Source organism: Phoca vitulina, unplaced genomic scaffold (genome assembly GCF_004348235.1).
Source record: "Phoca vitulina isolate PV1807 unplaced genomic scaffold, GSC_HSeal_1.0 scaffold32, whole genome shotgun sequence".
Lineage (NCBI taxonomy): Eukaryota > Metazoa > Chordata > Mammalia > Carnivora > Phocidae > Phoca > Phoca vitulina.
Genome location: NW_022589735.1, coordinates 22,191,079 through 22,210,281, shown reverse-complemented (window position 1 = coordinate 22,210,281; position 19,203 = coordinate 22,191,079). Strand labels below are relative to the sequence as shown.

Here is a 19,203-nt window from a genome sequence, read left to right as displayed (position 1 = left end):
ACTAGACATGACTCCCTATTCTTCCCTCCCTCCAACCCCCAGTCACCTCTGTTCTTCCTGTTGCTATGAATTTGCCTGTTCTGGGTACCTCATAGGGTAGAGTCCTATATATAATATTTGTGTTTGGCTTTTGTGTCTGGTTTTTTTTTTTTTTCCACTTCACACGTTTTCAAGTTCATCTAATGTTGGAGCATGTATCAGAATCTTCTTTTTGAGGTAGAATAATATGCCGTTGTTTATAAGAACTTGGGGGTTTTATTCATTTGTTTGTTTTTAAAGATTTTATTTATTTATCTGACAGAGAGCGAGAAAGCACAAGCAGGGGGAACGGCAGACAGAGAAGCAGGCTCCCAGGCTGACCAGGGAGCCTGACTCGGGGCTCGATCCCAGGACCCCGGGATCATGACCTGAGCCAAAATCAAGAGTTGGATGCTTAGCCGACTGAGCCACCCAGGCGCCCAAGAACTTGGGTTTTTAAAGGACACCTTGGAGTCACCATACCTTTGGGGACCTCTTGTTAAGTTAGAGAAGCTTACCTTATGGTGTGGGTCACGTGGCATTGGGTTTCTGTTTCCTGCATCTGGAAGGATCCTAACAGACCTGTTCGGCACAACCCAGGCCCTTCTGTGAAGCTCCAGGGTGGGCAATGAAGCCCAGAGAGTCCTCCACGTGGAAGCTCTCCAGCGTGAGGCACAGTGTTACAGAATTTCCGTGTGCGTGTAAATCTGATCTACACATACGTACACACACACAAACATACAACCAAGGCTGCACCTTGACTTCTTGTCATCCTCGGTATAGTTATTTGGTAGTTCTTTTTACAGCAGTTAATTGCAACATACACAGTTATTCAGGACTTCACATTTTTCTTCATTACAAAAAATGTATTTCACTCCAGATTGAAGGAGACGCTGTGCCTGGTACTCTGTGGAGGAGTACAGATTAATGCCTTTTTTTCAAAATACTTTCCCACAGTCTTCCCTGGAGTTGGAAATAATCAAGTGTAGTCAAGGGTAATGAATAGAAACATTTATTTAAAAAACACCATCCAGCATCCATGGCTCCCGCTTTGGTAGTAAGCAGGAAGGGTGGGTTAATGTTTTTTTACTATATGAAATTGGAGATAGATGAAGCCGCAGAGGGGGAAAAAAAGCGTATTATTAAAACTGAAAAAGAAAAGTGAGTAGTAAGCTACTATGATAGAAAGGGACTTTAAGCAAATGTCACCGCACAATGAAAACAATCTCTACTTCAAGGAGTACTATAAAGTAGGAGGTTTGACTTACTTGCAGGATTATGGGAAAAGTTCCTCGCAGAACATTCGGTCATGGCTATGAAGAGGTGGAGGCAGAAAGATGTGAGCAGACCCCAGGACTAGGAGGAGACACGAAGTGAGGATAAGGAGAAAGAAACATCAGGCAGAACGTCTTTACTCAACAATCCCTACAAAAAATGTATTTTAAAAGAATCTGAGTAAGCAAGTATTGTAATTCAGTTTTGACTATGAAAGTGTAGCAGATAGCATTGGAAATCAATTATGCTGTCAACACATTAGCATATCCTTTCATTGGGAGCCTATCTTAAGCCTCCTGCAACTTATTACACATCACATTACAAAATTGTTGTTTTTTTGCTTGTCCCCTTTTCTGGTTCCTAGTTGTTCACATTCTGAGAGAGGACAAAGGCCCTTCAGAGCTCCATCAATTCAAGCCTTTCATGTCACAGATAAAGGAGGAGAAGGTCACATTCAGCCCCAGCAGCAGACTGGACAGGAACCAGGTCTCCTGGTCCCCAGCGGCCGCTCTGCGCGTTACAACATGACGTGACTCGCACTCCACCCCGTCGCCCGTCTGTACCTGAGGGCTCTCCCTCAGCCGCAGGTGGGCCAGGAGGGCACGAGGGGACGGGACAGGGCTGGGTAGGCCTCTGCGGGAGGCTGTGATGCGGCACACAGAACGCGTCTCCTGCTTCCATCCTAAGTCTGCGGATAATCTACGACGTACAGACGCGCACACGCTGAGGCTACTCTGATCACCGAGCTGAGAAATACTTCCTGGGTAGAGCCCTGTGAGTGAGAGGAATTTTTTAAAGGCTGCCCTGAGAGAGATGAAGAACACCGAGCCAAGGACACACACACGTTTCAGAAACCGTGCGCATGAAGCCCTGGTTACGGATGACCTAACAAGAGCTTGAGGCTCTAGGGGACCTCAGGACAGGGCTCCCCGGAGTCCCCTAGCCACAGCGCCACCAAATGGGTGGCTACTCAATGGTAGGCACTGTCTCCAAATCCCCCAATTCCAGCCGAAGGAAAAACAGCAGTCGATCGGATTCTTGTAAAGCGCCCCACCACTCTCGCATCGGCTTTTAATTTCGTAGGCATCGTCACTCAACATTCTGAATGTTCTCGTCGGGGCCACGAGACCAGCCACGCTCCGCTGGGGCGCTTCTGAGAGGGGCCTCCCCAGGAAGGGCGGTCAGATCTCCTGGGGACCTTCTGTCCCGCGTGTCCTTTGCGAACAAATGGAAGCGTCATCGTATCTGTACAGCATCTCTCACCGAAGTCTGGTTTCAAGGACTGACACAAGGGATGCAAATGAAGGCTATCCTCTGTGACACGCACGGACCCAGGAAAGGAAAAGAGGAATGTTCTCGAAGCTCGGACAGTCTCAAGTTTACCCGAAATATGGAAAAGTACCTCCAAAGGCTACGTGGTGTCCCGCAGAAATGTATGGTGCTTGAGCGCCTGGGCTTGTGTCAGCTTCTGTCAACTTCTTGCCAGAGCTGGGCCTTCTTAAGCGGAGACGAGCGGTGGCCTTTGCCAGACGAGAGCCAGCCAGCCGCGTGTTGGGGGCTCCGTCTCAGGAGAGGGCCTGGTGGCGGCCACTGCTTCGGCTCTCCTTCCACAGAGTCTGCTGGATCTGATACACGGACTCCTGGAAGATTCTTTCAACCTGGGTGGGGAAGCCCCGACTCTTTTCCTCCAGGGCATTGATGGTCCGCAGAGCGAAGGGAGTCCTGTCGCGGGGCAGGGGCTTGTGCAGGGGCCGCAGGGGGATGACCGAGTTGTACTTGTGCTGCCTGTTCACCGAGTTCATGAGCGACGTGTAGAACTGGAACTTGCACCAGGTGTCTCTCAGGAAGTTCTCGGTCAGTAACAAGATGGTCCACGCAGACCCGTTCACGGCGTCGTCCAAGTTCTGCAGGTGCTGCCGGCCGCAGGGCATCTCGGCAAAGATGATCCCGGGCTTGATGCCGAAGTCGTTCTCCAGCACGTTCTGGACTCTGAGGGCCTCGTCTGTGTCGTCCTCCGCGTGCAGGATCACGAACTTGAGGAACACCTCGTCCTCGTCCTCGTCCTCCTTCTCCGACATGTCTCCCCGGCCCTCGGCTCCCTCGTGCTCCCCAGTGGACGCCGGGGCCGCGGGGCCAGGCTCAGCCAGAGGGCACAGGGAGAGGTCGTCGGGTGTCTTGGAAGCTGACTTCTGGCGTCTCTGACTCATTTCCACCCCGGGGCTTTTACCCCAGGAGAGAGAGAGAGGGCAGGGGTCTATTTTAGACTTCCCGACACCCATCATAAATATCTGAGGCAGAGGACGAGAGCTTTACTTCTTTCTCAACATTTCTTTTCATTCTACAAAGAGAAGAAATAACAAAGCGGGCGAATGTTGTGAATGTCATCCAAACATTACAAATGGAAAAAAAAATGTTTTTTCATTCAACCTGAAAGCCTCAAAGAGATCATAATATAGAGGTCCTGAGGAAGAAATGCCAATCGGATCTTGGGGAAAGGAAACCCCTCGTCTTCTATGAGCTTCAGGAGGACTACCACGGATGGTCAAGGGGGAGAGGAACAGGGAGTCCCTTTAATGGAACAGGAGACCGTTGGAAATCTGACATGGTATTATAAACCTCCAGAATAAAGTCAACTGCTTTGGTATTTGAGTGAGACAAGACGGTACCATGCCAGTCTGTCCCTATGGAGTTTAAATCCAACTTCTTCTTCTTTTTTTTTTTTTTTAATTTTATTTATTTATTTGACAGAGAGAGACACAGCAAGAGAGGGAACACAAGGAGGGGGAGTGGGAGAGGGAGAAGCAGACTCCCTGCTGAACAGGGAGCCCGATGCGGGACTCGATCCCAGGACCCTGAGATCATGACCTGAGCTGAAGGCAGACGCTCAACGACTGAGCCACCCAGGTGCCCCTAAATCCAACTTTTTCATTCTCGAGTTATCGTGTAAACTAGAAACAGAAAAGTCGAGAGTGACAGAATACTCAAATATTAAATACTCAACTTATTTTCATATCAAACACAAATACAAAACAGAACACAAATACCAAGATGACCAGCTGGCATTTCGACTAACTCAGCACAGAGAGAAGATCTGAAAGGTCGAATGAAACGACGTCCGGGGTTCACTGGCTTGGAGCTCTTCCGTCGGCTGGGGCTCAGGCAGTGGCGTGGGGCTGGCAGGGCGATTATAGTAAGGGTTGAGGAAAGTAAGGAATACCTTCTTCTAGCTAATCCTGGGAATGCTTCAGAAAACTGAGTACTCAGCTCGGGAAAAAATTAACTTCTGGGTTTGGGAGTGAAATCTGGAAACAAAGGCTACGGATCTTCTCCAGTGAAATCAACAAAGAATCATTATAGTCTATCCTCATTCTGTTATTTCATTTATTTATTTATTTTTGAGAGAGAGCGAGTGAGCGAGCATGAGCGGGGAAGGGCAGAGGGAGAAGGAGAGAATCCCAAGTAGGCTCCACACTGAGTGGGGCTCGATCTCATGACCCCCAGATTATAACCTGAACTGAAATCAAGAGTCGGATGCTTAACTGACTGAGCCACCCAGGCGCCCCTTGTTGTGTTATTTTATAAACATTCTGAAGTCAGAGTGGAAGAATTAGATCCGCTGTGAAAGAAAAGTGCTTCACTGAATCTGGTTTAAGCAAATCTTCAGCAGTGTTGTTAACAGAACCCCTAAACAGGCAGTTTCAAGAGGGATTCTTTTATCAAAAGATAGAAAATTTAGAACAGATAAATACAGGTTTCATACTTCAAAAAAAAGGGCGGGGCTCTATTCCAGAGCTTTTAAATTTATTGTTTATGAACAAAGACCAGAGTTCAAGTCAAGAATTTAATTAGGCTTACGATCATCATGACATAGATAACACAGCTTACATGTACCAAGATAATTCAAGGTTAGAAGAAACCACTCAGCAAACATTGTGAAGAACTGTTATGGGAAGAAAAGATAAGGAAAAACACAGAGCATTTCTTTCTAATGTACCTACGGAGTGAAAGGGTTTGCTACTCCCTCTGAACAGTGAGGGGATTGCTGGCTACTCTAGTAAATGTATCATGTCTGTACTTTAAATTCTACTCCACAGTATATTATGACAGCTACCGAGAGATAGTTTAAGGCATACCTCTCAAACACTAATACATACATTCCAAATAACAAAACCGCGTGAATTTGGACTCTTCACTGGTTAGGATTCACTGCTGACTCTGTTATTGTGTTACGGAAAAAGGTGTCACTCTGCAAAGCTGAAGAAAAAAACTTCTCCTGCATATTAAATAATAATTGTCGAGCGACGTATAGAATTTTTGAATCGCTATGTTGTATGCCTGAAACTAACACAACACTGTATGTTAACTATAATTTCAAAAAAATTGTTAAAGCGTTCAGAAGACCCTATTTACAGTGTCAATTAAAATGTTAAACCAACCTAAGACCATTACCTTCCTCACTAGCCACTGCAGGTAAATATGGTTGGAGTAAGACAACAGATATTCATAAAAAGTGTCCCAAACTACAAACTACTAGGGTAAAATGATGTGTCAAGCCAGACTCACGGAATCTCTTGACATGAACAAAAATAAGTAACACAAGAAGAGAACTGCAACTTTAGGTCTCGTTTTTCTTAAACACTGGTCAGCAAAAAAAGAGCAAAAGCTTCCAGAAATCTATGATGGTGCTGTTCCAACCCACTCCAGAGCCCTCCTCCCCAGTCCAGAGAGAGGAGGGTGAGCGACAACGTCTGGAAAACTTCACTATAACCTTCTAATGTGGAGGCAGAGAGCAAGAAGCCGGCCACGGGGAAGAGACGTGCACAGCTGTGAGCCGGAGGGCGGCCTCTGCCGGCACCACAGTGCTTCCTAGATGGGCAGATGACCTCCATCCGGGACTGTGGTGCTCAAGGCTGGAAGGACCGGTGAGAACATGACTGTGCTCCCGCCGAGCCAGACTCCATCTACCAGAGGGCTTTCCCACAACGCAAGGCAGGCATGAAAGGCTGAAGGAAGGAGCCCGGGAAGATTCTGGAAGGTCCCCTCCCCATCAGCAACAGGCAGATGCAGACTGAAAACACCTTCTTCCCCTCAGTGAAATGGAAGGAGCATGAAGGCGGCTGCTGGGGAGAGGCACACGGAGTCACTGGTCACAGGAATGAAGACGTCTGTGTATACATTTTTTCATTTACTTTTTAAGAAAAGGTAGTGGCTGAAATACCTAACGACTTTGAAAACGTTGATAGTGAAAATTCTCATTTCCCCATCCCGCCTATTGCCTCCATGGCCTCCTACCGGTGACCATTTATTAGTTTCTTCTATATCCTTCCACTGTTTCTTTATGAATATATATCTTTTTCTTTCCTTTTCATAAAAAAGTATCATTTACACGTGTAAAAAAACACACACACCCACTGCAAAACAGCAGCGGACAGAGATTGCTTTTCCCGTTAATACTCTAAGCTCAGAGCTTTCCACAGTAGCAATAACTTCTTCATTCTTCTTTATAACAAAATCTTCCACCACGTGGTTGTACCATAATTGTTCCCTGTTCTCAGATATGTGAGCTCTTCCCAGTCTGCTACTATTACGAACAACGCTGCAGAGAGCAGCTTTCTATAAAAGTCATTCCATAGGTGTGCAAGTTCATTTGCAGAGTAATCTCCCCAAATGGGATTTCTACATCAAAGGACAAATGCGTTTGTAATAATGAGAGATTTGGCCAAATTACTCTCTGTAAGACTGAAACTTTTGTGTGTGTGTGTGTGTGTGTGTGTGCGCTTTTAACCTGAAAGAATGACATCCCTACCTCCACCCCTTGTCCCAGAAAAGATCTAAGACCAAAGCTGCTGACAACAGCCCCACCGAGCTAATGACATCCTCTGAGGGCAACAATTCTGTGGAAAAAACCCATCAGAATGAAGTCCTTGAGCTGAAGTTCTGAAGGGAAGATCAACAGGTCCTAGATAAGAAGGAAGGGGAGTCCAGAATGTACTCACCTTGTATCTGGCCAAAGAGGGTCCCAATAGGATCCCCCACATTAAAGGGGAGTAAGGTGAAAAGAGGAGTATGACAAATGTGCATTCTTGGCAAGTAGCCATACAGACTATAGGAAACGAAAAGAGAATATTAAGAAGAATAATAGCATGCAAAAGACAAAAAAATTCCATTTTCATCAAGACTGTGCTCTGGGGGCGCCTGGGAGACTCAGTCGGTTAAGCATCTGGTTCTTGGTTTCAGCTCAGGTCATGATCACAGGGTTGTAGGATCGAGCCCCGGGGTCCTCAGGCTCTGCGCTCAGCGGGGAGTCTGCTTAAGATTCTCTCTGCCTCCCCCCCCCCCCCCCCCCCGGTGCACCCCCCTGCTACTAAATAAAAAAATCTTAAAAAAAAAAAAAAAAAGACTATGTGCTCTGGAATCTGACTGCCTGAATGTAAATCCCAACGCCCTGCTATAAAAATACTGTGTGACTTAGTCCAAGTTGCTTGGTATCTTTTTTTTTTTTTTTTAAAGATTTTATTTATTTATTTGAGAGAGAGAATGAGAGACAGAGAGCATGAGAGGGGGGAGGGTCAGAGGGAGAAGCAGACTCCCTGCCGAGCAGGGAGCCCGATGCGGGACTCGATCCCGGGACTCCAGGATCATGACCTGAGCCGAAGGCAGTCGCTTAACCAACTGAGCCACCCAGGCGCCCAAGTTGCTTGGTATCTTTGTGCTTTAACTTCATCATGTGTATAAAATGGTGATAATTACAGTACCTACCTTGAGGGGTTTTATGAACATCAAAATGGCTGAGAACAGTTCTCATACATGTTGGCAGCTGTTATGGTTATTAGATACATAACAAGGGAGCTAAAGAAAAATTTACAGAAGCAGTGCATAGGCTCTAGGACGGGGCTACTCCAAGTGCGGTCCGGGGACAAGCGGCCGGTCTCTGATCGGTCTGGCGGCCAATCCCATCAGGTAAGTATGCTTTTCAGCTCAGCTGACGTTTTTCTCAGAGCAAGACATTTTCTTTCTTTCTTTTTGGTAAGATTTTATTTTTAAGTAATCTCCACACCCAACATGGGGTTTGAACTCACGACCCCAAGATCAAGAGTCGGCATGCTCTTCCGACCAAGCCAGCCAGGCGCCCCTGCAGGACATTTTCGAAGAAGAAAATAGCACGGTTTACCTTCGGTGTGCGCTTCTTATAGTATCCTAGACAATCACTCTGAGGGGCACTGCCCTACGCCATACTGAAGAGAATGGGTAACCAAAGAAACAAAAATATCGAAGCTGGGAGAACAGAATTACATGAAGAGAGAGACTGCAGATGAATCGAGGGTCTAACGCCATTAGGAAAAAACAGAGAAGGCAATGAATGGAATAAACATGATCAAAACCAAATCAGATGAACATGGCGGAAAGGCTTGAAAAAAATCAGAGAACATGCAGGGGCAAAAGGCCGTGACAGTAAAGCCATTTGAAAAAAATACATCGCTACAGAGACTGGAAAAAAAATCAGAATAAAAACCAATGCATCTGAAATAGAAATTCAATGAATGTAACACAAAATTCAAAGATAGAACAGATTCACTGCCCTCAATCAAATGCTCAGCCTTCCCAATCACAACCAGACCGTATGCGCCTTCTGATGCAATTCGATATGTACCCAGCATAACGCATCATGTAGTCTTGCCAAAAATGTTTAGCCCAACTCCGACCAAGTCTTTAGATACAATTACCAGTTTACAGAAATGAGGAGGACGTGAGAAACGTCCATCAAGAGGGGAAGGGAGAATCAAACTGTTTGATGTCCATATCGCGGAAGACTGCTCGGCAATAGTAAGGAATGAGCTACTGATAAATGCACTGATGTGGACCGAATCCCAAACTCATTATGTTGTATGAAGGAAGCCAGATCAAAAAAAAAAAGAGTACAGAATCTGATGCCATTTATATCCAAATTCAGAAAACGCAAATGGATCTACAGAGACTGAGAGCATTCCTTCAGACTTGTCAGGAGGAAGCCTGATCACCCCTCTTCTTCATAGCGTTTCCTCCCTGCCCAAATGGCATTCTTGAGAAACACGTTGCCCTTTATTTTTAAAAATCCGTGGTACTTCTAGGGCTATGTTCTAGATGCTTATGAATTCTAAAATTCAGGCTGCTCTCTGACTCGACTCGGGTCCATCCCCTCAGGACCGCGGGGTGAGGATGTGTAATTTGATGACACGCTGAGGCTGAATCTATAAAATACAAACAGGGGTGCCTGGCTGGCTCACTCGGTGGAGTGCGCGACTCCTGATCTCGGGATCGTGAGTTCGAGCCCCATGTGGGGCGTAGAGCTTACTAAAAAGTAAGTAAATAAATAAACTTAAAAAAAAAAGACAAACAAATTCCCAAAGAGGAAGCTTGTTTTTCTTAAGAGTGAAAGAAAAGCATCCGGCATGGTAAGCAGTTACTAAAAAGGCACGGTCTGAATTCATTCATTCAACAAATATTTAGTTAACCATCTACAGTGCTCTAAAAGCTGAAATTCAGCAGTGAACAAAGCAGAAAATATCCTTGCTCTCATGAAGCTTAAATTCCGGTAAAGGGAGATAAACAATAAAAAAGGAAATATGTGTAACACATAATAGAGTATAAAATATATATGCACACTCGTACAGTATGTAAGAAAGTGGTTAAGTGTTAGGGGAAAAAAGGTAAAGAAGAGAAGGCTAATAAGGACTGTTGGAGGAAGTTTTGTTTATTTGTTTTTAAATGCGCGTGTCAGGGAACAAGGGACCCATCTTAATAAGACATGGGTGAGGGAAGGCATCTGTGCGAGCATCTGGAGGAAGAACATCCCGGCCCTGAGACAGGAGAGGGCCTAATGCCTGACGAGGTGGGGGTGCAGTGGGGCTCGTGAGCAGGCATCCAGAGGGAGGAGGTAATGGGGAGGAGCCGCCAAGGGAAGGTTTTGAGCAGAGGGAGGACATGATAGGACTTCTCTGTCACAGGAGCCCTTCTGTCGTGCTGAGAACAGAGCGAAGAGAAGCAAGAACACGAGTGGGGGAGGAGGCTATTGCAGGAGCCCAGGAGGACCGTGGTGGCTGGTGGCTTGGACCAGGGTGCAGTGGACGCGGTGGGAAGTGGGTGTATTTTCAAGGTTGAAGGGACAGGATTTGCTCATGATGCTGAGTAGGCAGAAGATACAGAGTCAGGAATGTGGGGGACAGGGCCAGCCCGGGGATGTGTATTTGGCTTTTATCACTGTGTAGACTGTATTTGAAACCTAAAGACTTACGAGGTTGTTAAAGATGTACAGACTGAAAAAGGAAGTGGTCCACGGGTGGAGCGCTAGGGCTCACCAGCGTTATCTGGTCAAGTACCGCAAGAACCAGCAAAGACAACAGAGAGTGAGTAGTTAGGAAGGTTGGAGGAGCACCAGTGGAGTGTGGCACTGACCAAGACGCTAAGGGAAGGAGGCGGTTCGAGGGAAAGGGAGCGTGTAATGGTCTTGCAGCGCTTCCAGAAGCAAAATGGGCCACGCTGCCCAAGGAGTCCTGGATGGAGGGTGTAGGGTGTGCAGCTTCGGGGGAAACCTCACTGCACAGGCTTCAAGAGAAAAGAAATTCAAGACTGAGTACAAAGAATTACTTGGAAACATTTTGCCATAAAGGGAAAAAAAACCGGGTAAGAGTTTGGGGGAAGTGTAATGCCCTAAGAGGATTTGCTACAAAGAGGACTGTCTGTGGGGCGCCTGGGTGGCTCAGTCGGGGAAGCGTCTGCCTTCGGCTCAGGTCATGGTCCCAGGGCCCTGGGATAGAGCCCCTCGTCCAACTCCTTGCTCAGTGGGAAGCCTGCTTCTCCCTCTGCCCCTCCCCCTGCTCATGCTCTCTCTCCCTCAAATAAATAAATGAAATCTTTTAAAAAAAGATGACTGTTACCTAAGGAGAAAGAGCTAGTGGAGAGTGATGCTGGAGAGAAAGACAAGGGCTGCTGGAGGGATGGCCCATGTGGGCAAGGGGGGATCCAGTGTACCATTGGGGGGGTCTGCCTTCGCCGGGGAGAGAAAGGACCGTTTTCCCTAGTGAAAATGAAAGAGGGCGGAAGAGACAGGACAGGTACGGTGGCTGGGTGCGTGTAGCAGGGGACACCCATGAAAGTTCCCTTCTGACCGCTTCACCAGTCTCAGTAAAATAGGAAAGCAAACCTCTTCCTAAGGACTGCCCCAAACCTCCAGCTCCCTTTGAAACATCAACAGTCCAGGATGGAACCAGTTAGGGGGAAATGGCTGTGTCCCCAGGGCTGTCATTCTTTCTGGGCCCCAGTGCCTGTAAGACCCCCAGCAGAGGACGTCCCAGGCAGGAGGAGAGCTCCCCTCCCAGGACAGCCCCTCTTCCTCAGAAACTGCCCAGGGCTTCCTTGGGGTGCTTCCTGCGTCAGATCTCTTGTCCCCGTCCCTGGCTAAAGGCAAACACCACTGTGAACTTCTCTTTCCCACTCAGTTGACTTTTCTCCCCTAGACCTTTGTGAGGGTTAATTTTCTGCGTCTGCCTGGCTGGGCTCTGGGGCCCAGGTGTTGCTCAAAAGCCAGACCAGATGCCACTGTGACGTACGGGATTACCGCGTAAAGGGGTATCCTATGAGTCAAGCAGATTACCCCCCCCCGCCCCGCCCTGGAACGTGGGTGGACCTTACCCACGAGGTGAAAGCCTTCGGAGCAAGACAGCCCATGGACGATGGTTTCACCGACAATGTTTGGAATTCACGATGGTGTGCAAGTGATACGCATTCAGTAGAAACCACACTCGGAATTGAGAACCTTCCTTAAGAGTGTGTTGCCCTAGAATGAGGTGTGGATACGTGCATTTTTACCACTTGGGAAGAGAGGCTCCCCAACAGCAGGAAGTGAAATAAGGAACGGAAGGCATTTCAGATGAAGGCATCCAGGGCCTGAATCCTGCAGCCCCCAAGGAGCCTTCTTCTTTCCTATTTGAACACCACCACCTTGTGGTGAATACACGTAACATCAATGGTTTCTTCAATTAGCACGCCTCGTCGTTAGTAATAAACAAGTGTGGGAAACTTACTCTGCACCAAGACCTCTGGGTTTTAGGGATGTGAAGCCAGGCTACGTCGACAGTCACCGCGCTGGCGCTCCATCCAGGACAAGGGGCGCTGCCGAAGCGCTCAGGAGGGACCCCTGCAGCCGAGGACATGTGCATGAGTAAGGCCGAGGGAGGTGGACGCTTTCTGGGCAAGACGAGCAGCATTTGCAAAACCACTGAGGCACCACAGAGCCAAGGACCTTAGGATCGGTTGGCACCAGGTGCTTATATGGCTCAGGTATGTGGGGGCGGGAGGGGGGAGGGTACCAGTGAGACACAAGGATGGAGATAAACAGGATTAGTGAGGGAGGGGCCTGACATACTCCGTTGAGGACTTTGTGTTTTTTTAAGATTTTATTTTTATTTTTTATTTTTTTAAAAGATTTTATTTATTTGACAGAAAAAGAGACAGCGAGGGAACACAAGCAGGGGGAGTGGGAGAGGGAGAAACAGGCTTTCTGCCGAGCAGGGAGCCCGATGCGGGGCTCGATCCCAGGACCCTGGGATCATGACCTGAGCTGAAGGCAGACGCTCAGTGACTGAGCCACCCAGGTGCCCCAAGATTATATTTATTTATTTGAGAGAGAGTGAGAGAAAGAAAGAAAGAGAGAGCATGAGCGGGGGGGAGGGGGGGGCAGAGGGAGAAGCAGGCTCCCCGCTGAGCAGGGAGTCCGAAGTGGGGCTTGATCCCGGGACCCTGGGATCATGACCTGAGCTGAAGGCAGATGCTTAACCGACTGAGCCACCCAGGCGCCCAAGGACTTTGAATGTGATCACGCTGGCAGACAGAGAGCCCCTGGCAGGTGTGAGTAGGAGAGACACGATCTGACTTGTTCAGGATGGCTTCACATCGCTGCAGGGCAGGAGACCAGGCTGGGGTGTGTACAGCTCTAGTCTGGGAGAACCACCCGCTGAGAGGCTGTGGCAGTAACCCAGGTGCAGACACAGAGCCCTGCACTAAGGAAGGGACGGGGGGGACACAAAGATCTGCAGGGAGTCACAGGGGCTCACGGAGAAAGAAGCCGGTATGCCTCCCAAGCCGGTGCCCTGTGTAACCTGGCGCGTGGTGTTGCCATCTGCTGATGTGAGCGGGGTGGAGGTGACCTCTTCCTCTAGTCTGGGACACAGGGAGCTTGCCCCGTGACCTAGAAGAGGAGCTGTCCAGGAGGCACTCACACGGGTAGGTGCGGGGCTCCGGAGATGAAATCGTGAGCACCTGGGAATACGCAGAAGGAGAAGAGCAGAGAGCTGAAGACCAGAGTTGATGCCAAAGGGGCGTCTGGACGAGAAGGGGCCAGGCGGGAGGGGCAGGAGTGGCAACGGAGCAGCAGGGAAATCAGACCCAGGATGGGACTGGGAGCCAAAGGAGGAGAGGGCTTCAGGCAGGGGTCAGCGCCCACAGCACTTAGCACCTCAAGGCCCCGGGGAGCGATTACAGGGGAACGGCGGAATCACCAAAGGAGACGATGGTGTGCTCAAGAGTCTACAGGAGATGGGGGCATCGGGAAGGGCAAAGCCTAGCTAAGAAGGAGACAAGAGGCCAGCGGCTACAAGGGAATGTAGGGTCAGGAGGAGATTTCGTTAAGAGAAGAGAAACTGGGAATGCTCAGAAATGGAGGGAATTTGCTCATAGAGAGGGGATGACAAATAGGGGTGTGAGCTTCTTAGAGCTGAGCGGTTAAGCTCCTGGTCCTGGGTGGCTCGGTCTCTCCTACTCTCCCCCTCTCTAGGAGAGGAGAGAGGCCACCTGACTCCTGAGAGTGCTGGGTCCCGGGATAACGCCTGTGATGATGTGGGGACCTACGGGACTTCCGGGGAGAAAGTGAGGAGAAAGTGAGCGCCCTCTGTCTCTAGGAGGGGTAGCTGCGTTATACTGGGAGACAGCATCCTGTTGCTGCTAGCGCTTTCTGGAAGTGCAAGTATGCGAAGACGGGGGAGAGTCTGGAGGTGAAGCCGCCAACGGGGTGTTCTGTAGCAGACTCTGCAGCTTGGCTCACCCGAAATCCACTCCCAACTTCCTGTTTGCAGACCTTCCTATACCTCCTGTACCACAAGCGCTAAAAGCTGAATTTCCTAGGCTCCCCTGAAGGTAAGATCCCAGGTGTAACTTCAGTTCTGCCAATCAAAGTACTCACACGTCTGAGTTAACTACGGAGAGAGAGGCAGGCTCCAGCAGGGACGGCGTGATTCCAGAGCCGGCAGCTTGCTGGGCTGGCAGGAGCGTCCCTGGCAGAAGCCCAGCCCTGAGAGACTGAGTCTGCTAAGTGGTGCTCTGAGCTGTTCCTAGAAACTCAACCTGGAGTCTAGCTCTTCAGCTTTCCCAATGATACTCTAAGTCCTGTAATAACCTCCAATGCATACCCTTCTGCTTCAACTAGCCAGAGTAGATTCTGTTCTATGCAACTGAACCGAGATGGATAGAGCATCCACATTCACGACAAGGCACTACGGCAGAGGTCAGCAGCAAAACACGGCCCGCCACCCATTCTTGTAAATAAAGTTTTATTGGGAGAAAGCCATGCACATTCACTGATGTGTTGTCGATGGCTAATTTCATGCGAGAGAGGCAGAGTTGAGTAGTTCCAACGGAAACTACATGGCCCATAAGAGCCCACGATACTTACTGTCTGGCTCTTCCCAGAAAAAGTTTGCTGAACTACAGTAATTCCCTGACCTACATACAGCATGGGAGTGCCGAGCTCCATGAGGCTGCCAGGATGCCAAAGAACAGACCTATGCCAGCCAGACAAGGAACACGTGGACTTTTCCTTGGCTTCTTTACACTGGAAATCTTTTTAAATCCCACTCGGGTATTCAATAACTTCAGGAATACAATAAGAATTTGAAGCCACTCGATCTTATACTGAAATAACATTATTGACAATCGGCTGTCATGTATTTATCTCCTTTGGGGGGTTGTGCAGAATCCATAAGGATGGCAAAGGCCGACATAAATGAAAGGATAAACTGTCAAATATTCCCCACTGATATTTATTTATGGTCAAAGTGAACCAGTGCCTGCATTTTTCATTTTAGGTGCCAGGCCTGTATTAGAAAGGTCAAGGTTATGGGAGCCTAGCACCCTCTAGCGTGGTGTCACAGCACTGATCACAACTCCAGTTAAGGACGTGTACGTGTATCGGCTTAGTTTCTCATTTTTCCCACTGGAATGTAAACTCTACCAGGGCAATGACCAAGTCTGTCCTGTTCACCGCTGCATCTCCAGGATCTAGAGCATGATCAGCATTCAAGAATATCCTTTGAATGGATGAGACAGTGTTCCAGATATAAGACTAATGCAGCCTTCTAGGTTTAGAGAGAGAGCTAAAAAGAGAGCTCTTTACCATCATCATTATCATCATCACTATCACATAAATTACTGCCTCAATCAGAAGAGGAACTAGCCAATCCAAACATACCTTGTTGGATTTTTTAAATGAGCCATTATGTTGCGTTTTTTAAAAAATGAGGTGAATATAAATATGGTATATTCAAGACACATCCCAAGCATCATATTTGGCAGAAAACATCTCCTTTTCTCTCCAGGCTGAGTTAATTACTGCTCCTCTGGATGCCCATAATATCTTGTTTCCATCTCTGATAATATGTACCACCCAGCACTCTGATTTCCTTGCTGGCCTGGGAGGTACCTTCTGCCTCATCTTCCCAGACTTCGTTACGGCCAGTGGCACCATCACTTGCCCAGTGACCACAGCCAGACCCTGGAGGCATCCCTGACACCTTCCCCTTCCTCTCCTATGGAATTTGGATGCTCTCCTATGCTTTCACTTCTAAGTTGTTCCCCCAGTCCTGTCTATTCGACCTCCAAAATATATCCCAAGTCCTCCCATGTTCCCTCTGTACCAACACCCTTCTACTACACTTCTTCCCACTTGGTGTGGTACATGCTTTCCTGGTCAGTCTGCTTCTTCCCCCGCTCGGCAGCTACAGTGATCTTTACAAACACAATCATCTGATCACATTACTCCCGTTTACAATTCTGCAAGGGCTTCCTACTGCTCTTAGAATAAAAAAGAAACTTTTTTTAATTATGTAAGTGTCAGGTGTACAGGATTATAATTCAACATCTATATGCACTACAAAGTGACCACCCCTGAAAGCCTCCCACAGAATTTCTTAAAAAGGCAAATGAGATGCTGCATGATCGGGCTCTTTCAGCTCCAGCCTCAGCTCATGTCTCTCTCCCCTGGTTCCTCCAGCCCCGTACACATAGTCTTTTTTTTCAGTTCCTCAGGCTAGCTCAGCTTCGTCCTGTCACAGCATGTCTGGGAATGTCTCACTGCAATTCTGACGTCTGAGGTATAGGACCCTACTTTCTTATTATTAGAGAACGTGGATGTAGCATCCCAGGCTAGTCAAAGTTCTACTGGAGGTAAACAATCAAAATGTCCAAACACTGGCGAAGGACAACCACAAAGTATGCCATAGCGTTCATGTGACTGAATCCTATTAAATCATAAAAAATGTTAGAAATAATATTTTAAGGACCTGAGAAAATGTTTCCATAAGTGAACAAAAGTAGACTATACAGTCTGATCTTAAATACAGTACGATCTCAGCTCTGCAAAACAAGCTGTAGAGAAAATAGATTGTTAAAAAGTATACTAAAAAGGTAACACTGGTTATCTGTGTACCCCAGATGTCTGAATATACATATACCTATATGCATCTCTCTATGTAGGTATATCTTCTTTTTTTACAATGATGATGCAACCTGAAAAAAAGATTTTTTAGTAAATAAAAAAAAATGGTTTTCCAGGTTTTGTATTTTTAAACAGAAGTCATGTTAGCTTGATTTCCAGGCAGTTTTATTGCTTATGTGCTATATCTACACATTCCAGATGGCTTTAGCCCATCTCCACGATTAACTGTTAGCTCTCCTGTTTTTTAATCTATACACAAACTTCCCAAGAGTCCAGGTTTGCTAATTCTAAATCAAAACAGGGTTCCTCCGATTTTCTACTTTATTTTTTTTAACATTTTATTTATTTATTTGAGAGAGAGAGAGAGCGCGCGCGCAAGGGTAGGGGGAGAGGCAGAGGGAGAAGCAGACTCCCCGGTGATCGGGGAGCGGATGTGGGGCTGATCCCAGGACCCTGAGATCAGGACCTGAGCCACCCAGGCGCCCCCAATTTTCTATTTTATTGTAAAGCACCAGAAGGCAGAATATGTACCTCCCTCATACCGGCAACAGGTCCTTAGAGCAAGTAAATGTTTCATCACTTATAAAACAACAGAAACAAACGCAAAAACTTTACTTCTGTGAGGTATAAAAGCAAAAATACACAAACGGATCCTCACGGGCACCTGCTTTTCCAGCTGTGTGGCCTCCTTTCTCCGCTGCTGGGAAGCTCCAAGTTAGCGAGCGCTGAACACACAGCAGCTTGTGACAGGTGTTCTGATTTTAACTTCACTCCTGGCTTCTCCTTAACTGACCTGTTCTTATCTTCAATTTGTTCCGTACTCCAAATGCCCTCATTTTAAATGTTTATTTAATCCTCCATTGTACATATTTATTCAAGTACCTGAAATCCCAATTCTGAAATGAGAGCATTTCTGTCCTCTCTTTAAAAGAAGGGAAGGTAGGTACACATGCTACTGATGTCATCACAGAACTAGTTCCTTGGGAGAAAAGTGAGAAAGCAGCACTAAAAATGAAACAGGTTAAGTGACTGCCTTCAGCTCAGGTCATGATCCTGGAGCCCCAGGATCGAGTCCCGCATCGGATGCTCCCTGCCCAGCGGGGAGTCTGCTTCTCCCTCTGACCCTTCCCCCTCTCGTGCTCTCTCACTCTCTCAAATAATTAAATAAAATAAAAAAAAATTAAACAGTCTTTTATCCCCCAAAAGCCTTTTGTAAAGATAAAAATATTGTTTTTCACTTCTATCCCTACATATTTTAAAAAGAAACCTGAAATTTGCTACAAAATCTTGATATTCTGACTGCGGCTTAGTCACCACACAACTCAGAAATTTGTATATTTCCTGAACAAGCGCCTTCATTTTTCTTCTTCCCATTAAAACTACCTATTCCTGGTGCCATTCGAAAAACCTCCCAACAGGCAACTATCATTTCCTAATGAAACAAAAGAATTGGGAGAAAAAAAAATCATTGCACATTCTTTTCGGCAAAGTGACCATTTTTCTTTCATTTTCTATATGTAAAGGGAAATCTTCTCCAAATCAGGAAGCACATTTTATAAAAACGCTGAATGTAACAGCAAACTGTACTTATCAAAATGACACTCAAGACAAAGATGGTTGTGTATTTTTAATATTAGAGAACGCTAGACGCCCACCATGATTTAAAGGTGCCACAGGCTTTGTGGAATACTAGAGAATCATATTCAGTATCTAACAGCAACCCGCACCAAAGGTCAGGAGCAAAGGGCTGTTAAAATAGCCAAAAGGCAGTAACCCCCGAGATAGTATTTCAACGGGGAAGCGAGGGGAGTGAAGGCGAACAGCCTGTGAGGGTCGAGCCCAGGCCCACTGCAAGCAAAAAGAACAGCGGTGAGGTCAGCCTCACCAGCGGAGTGAGCAAGGGTGAAGGGGACAGACGAGATCAGAGAAGTTTTTGGAGGCTCAATCACACAGGGCTTTGAAGCATTCGTAAGAGTCCGGTTGTCATGATTTTGATGAGAAGCTCTTGGAAATTTTTGAAGGGAAGTGAAAGTTCTGATTATATTTTTTAAAAAATCACTGCTGTTTGGAGAGAGACCATAGAGGAACAAGCGCAGAAGCAGGAGGACCAAATGAGAGACTTACAGTCATCTAGGTAAGAGGAAACTGTAGTTTTTGTTGGAGAGCGG

At 47.2% G+C, this 19,203-nt stretch overlaps 1 protein-coding gene across 2 annotated transcripts; it reads right to left on the bottom strand.

The window, feature by feature from the left end:
• Positions 1 to 441: 441 nt before the first annotated feature.
• On the bottom strand, positions 442 to 12,704 carry TICAM2 (toll like receptor adaptor molecule 2). Of its 2 annotated transcripts, XR_004301914.1 has the most exons (3): positions 12,354 to 12,704; positions 1,857 to 3,631; positions 442 to 1,374 (listed from the first exon to the last, which is right to left on the bottom strand). XR_004301914.1 is itself a non-coding variant. In XM_032425199.1 (2 exons), the coding sequence occupies exon 2, from the start codon at positions 3,573 to 3,575 to the stop codon at positions 2,859 to 2,861; it is 717 nt and encodes a 238-aa protein (XP_032281090.1). In that variant the 5' UTR covers positions 3,576 to 3,631; positions 12,354 to 12,704; the 3' UTR covers positions 442 to 2,858. The 2 variants fall into 2 exon arrangements, 1 of the variants encoding a protein (XP_032281090.1); XM_032425199.1 differs by having other exon boundaries at positions 442 to 3,631.
• Between the last annotated feature and the right edge of the window lie 6,499 nt (positions 12,705 to 19,203).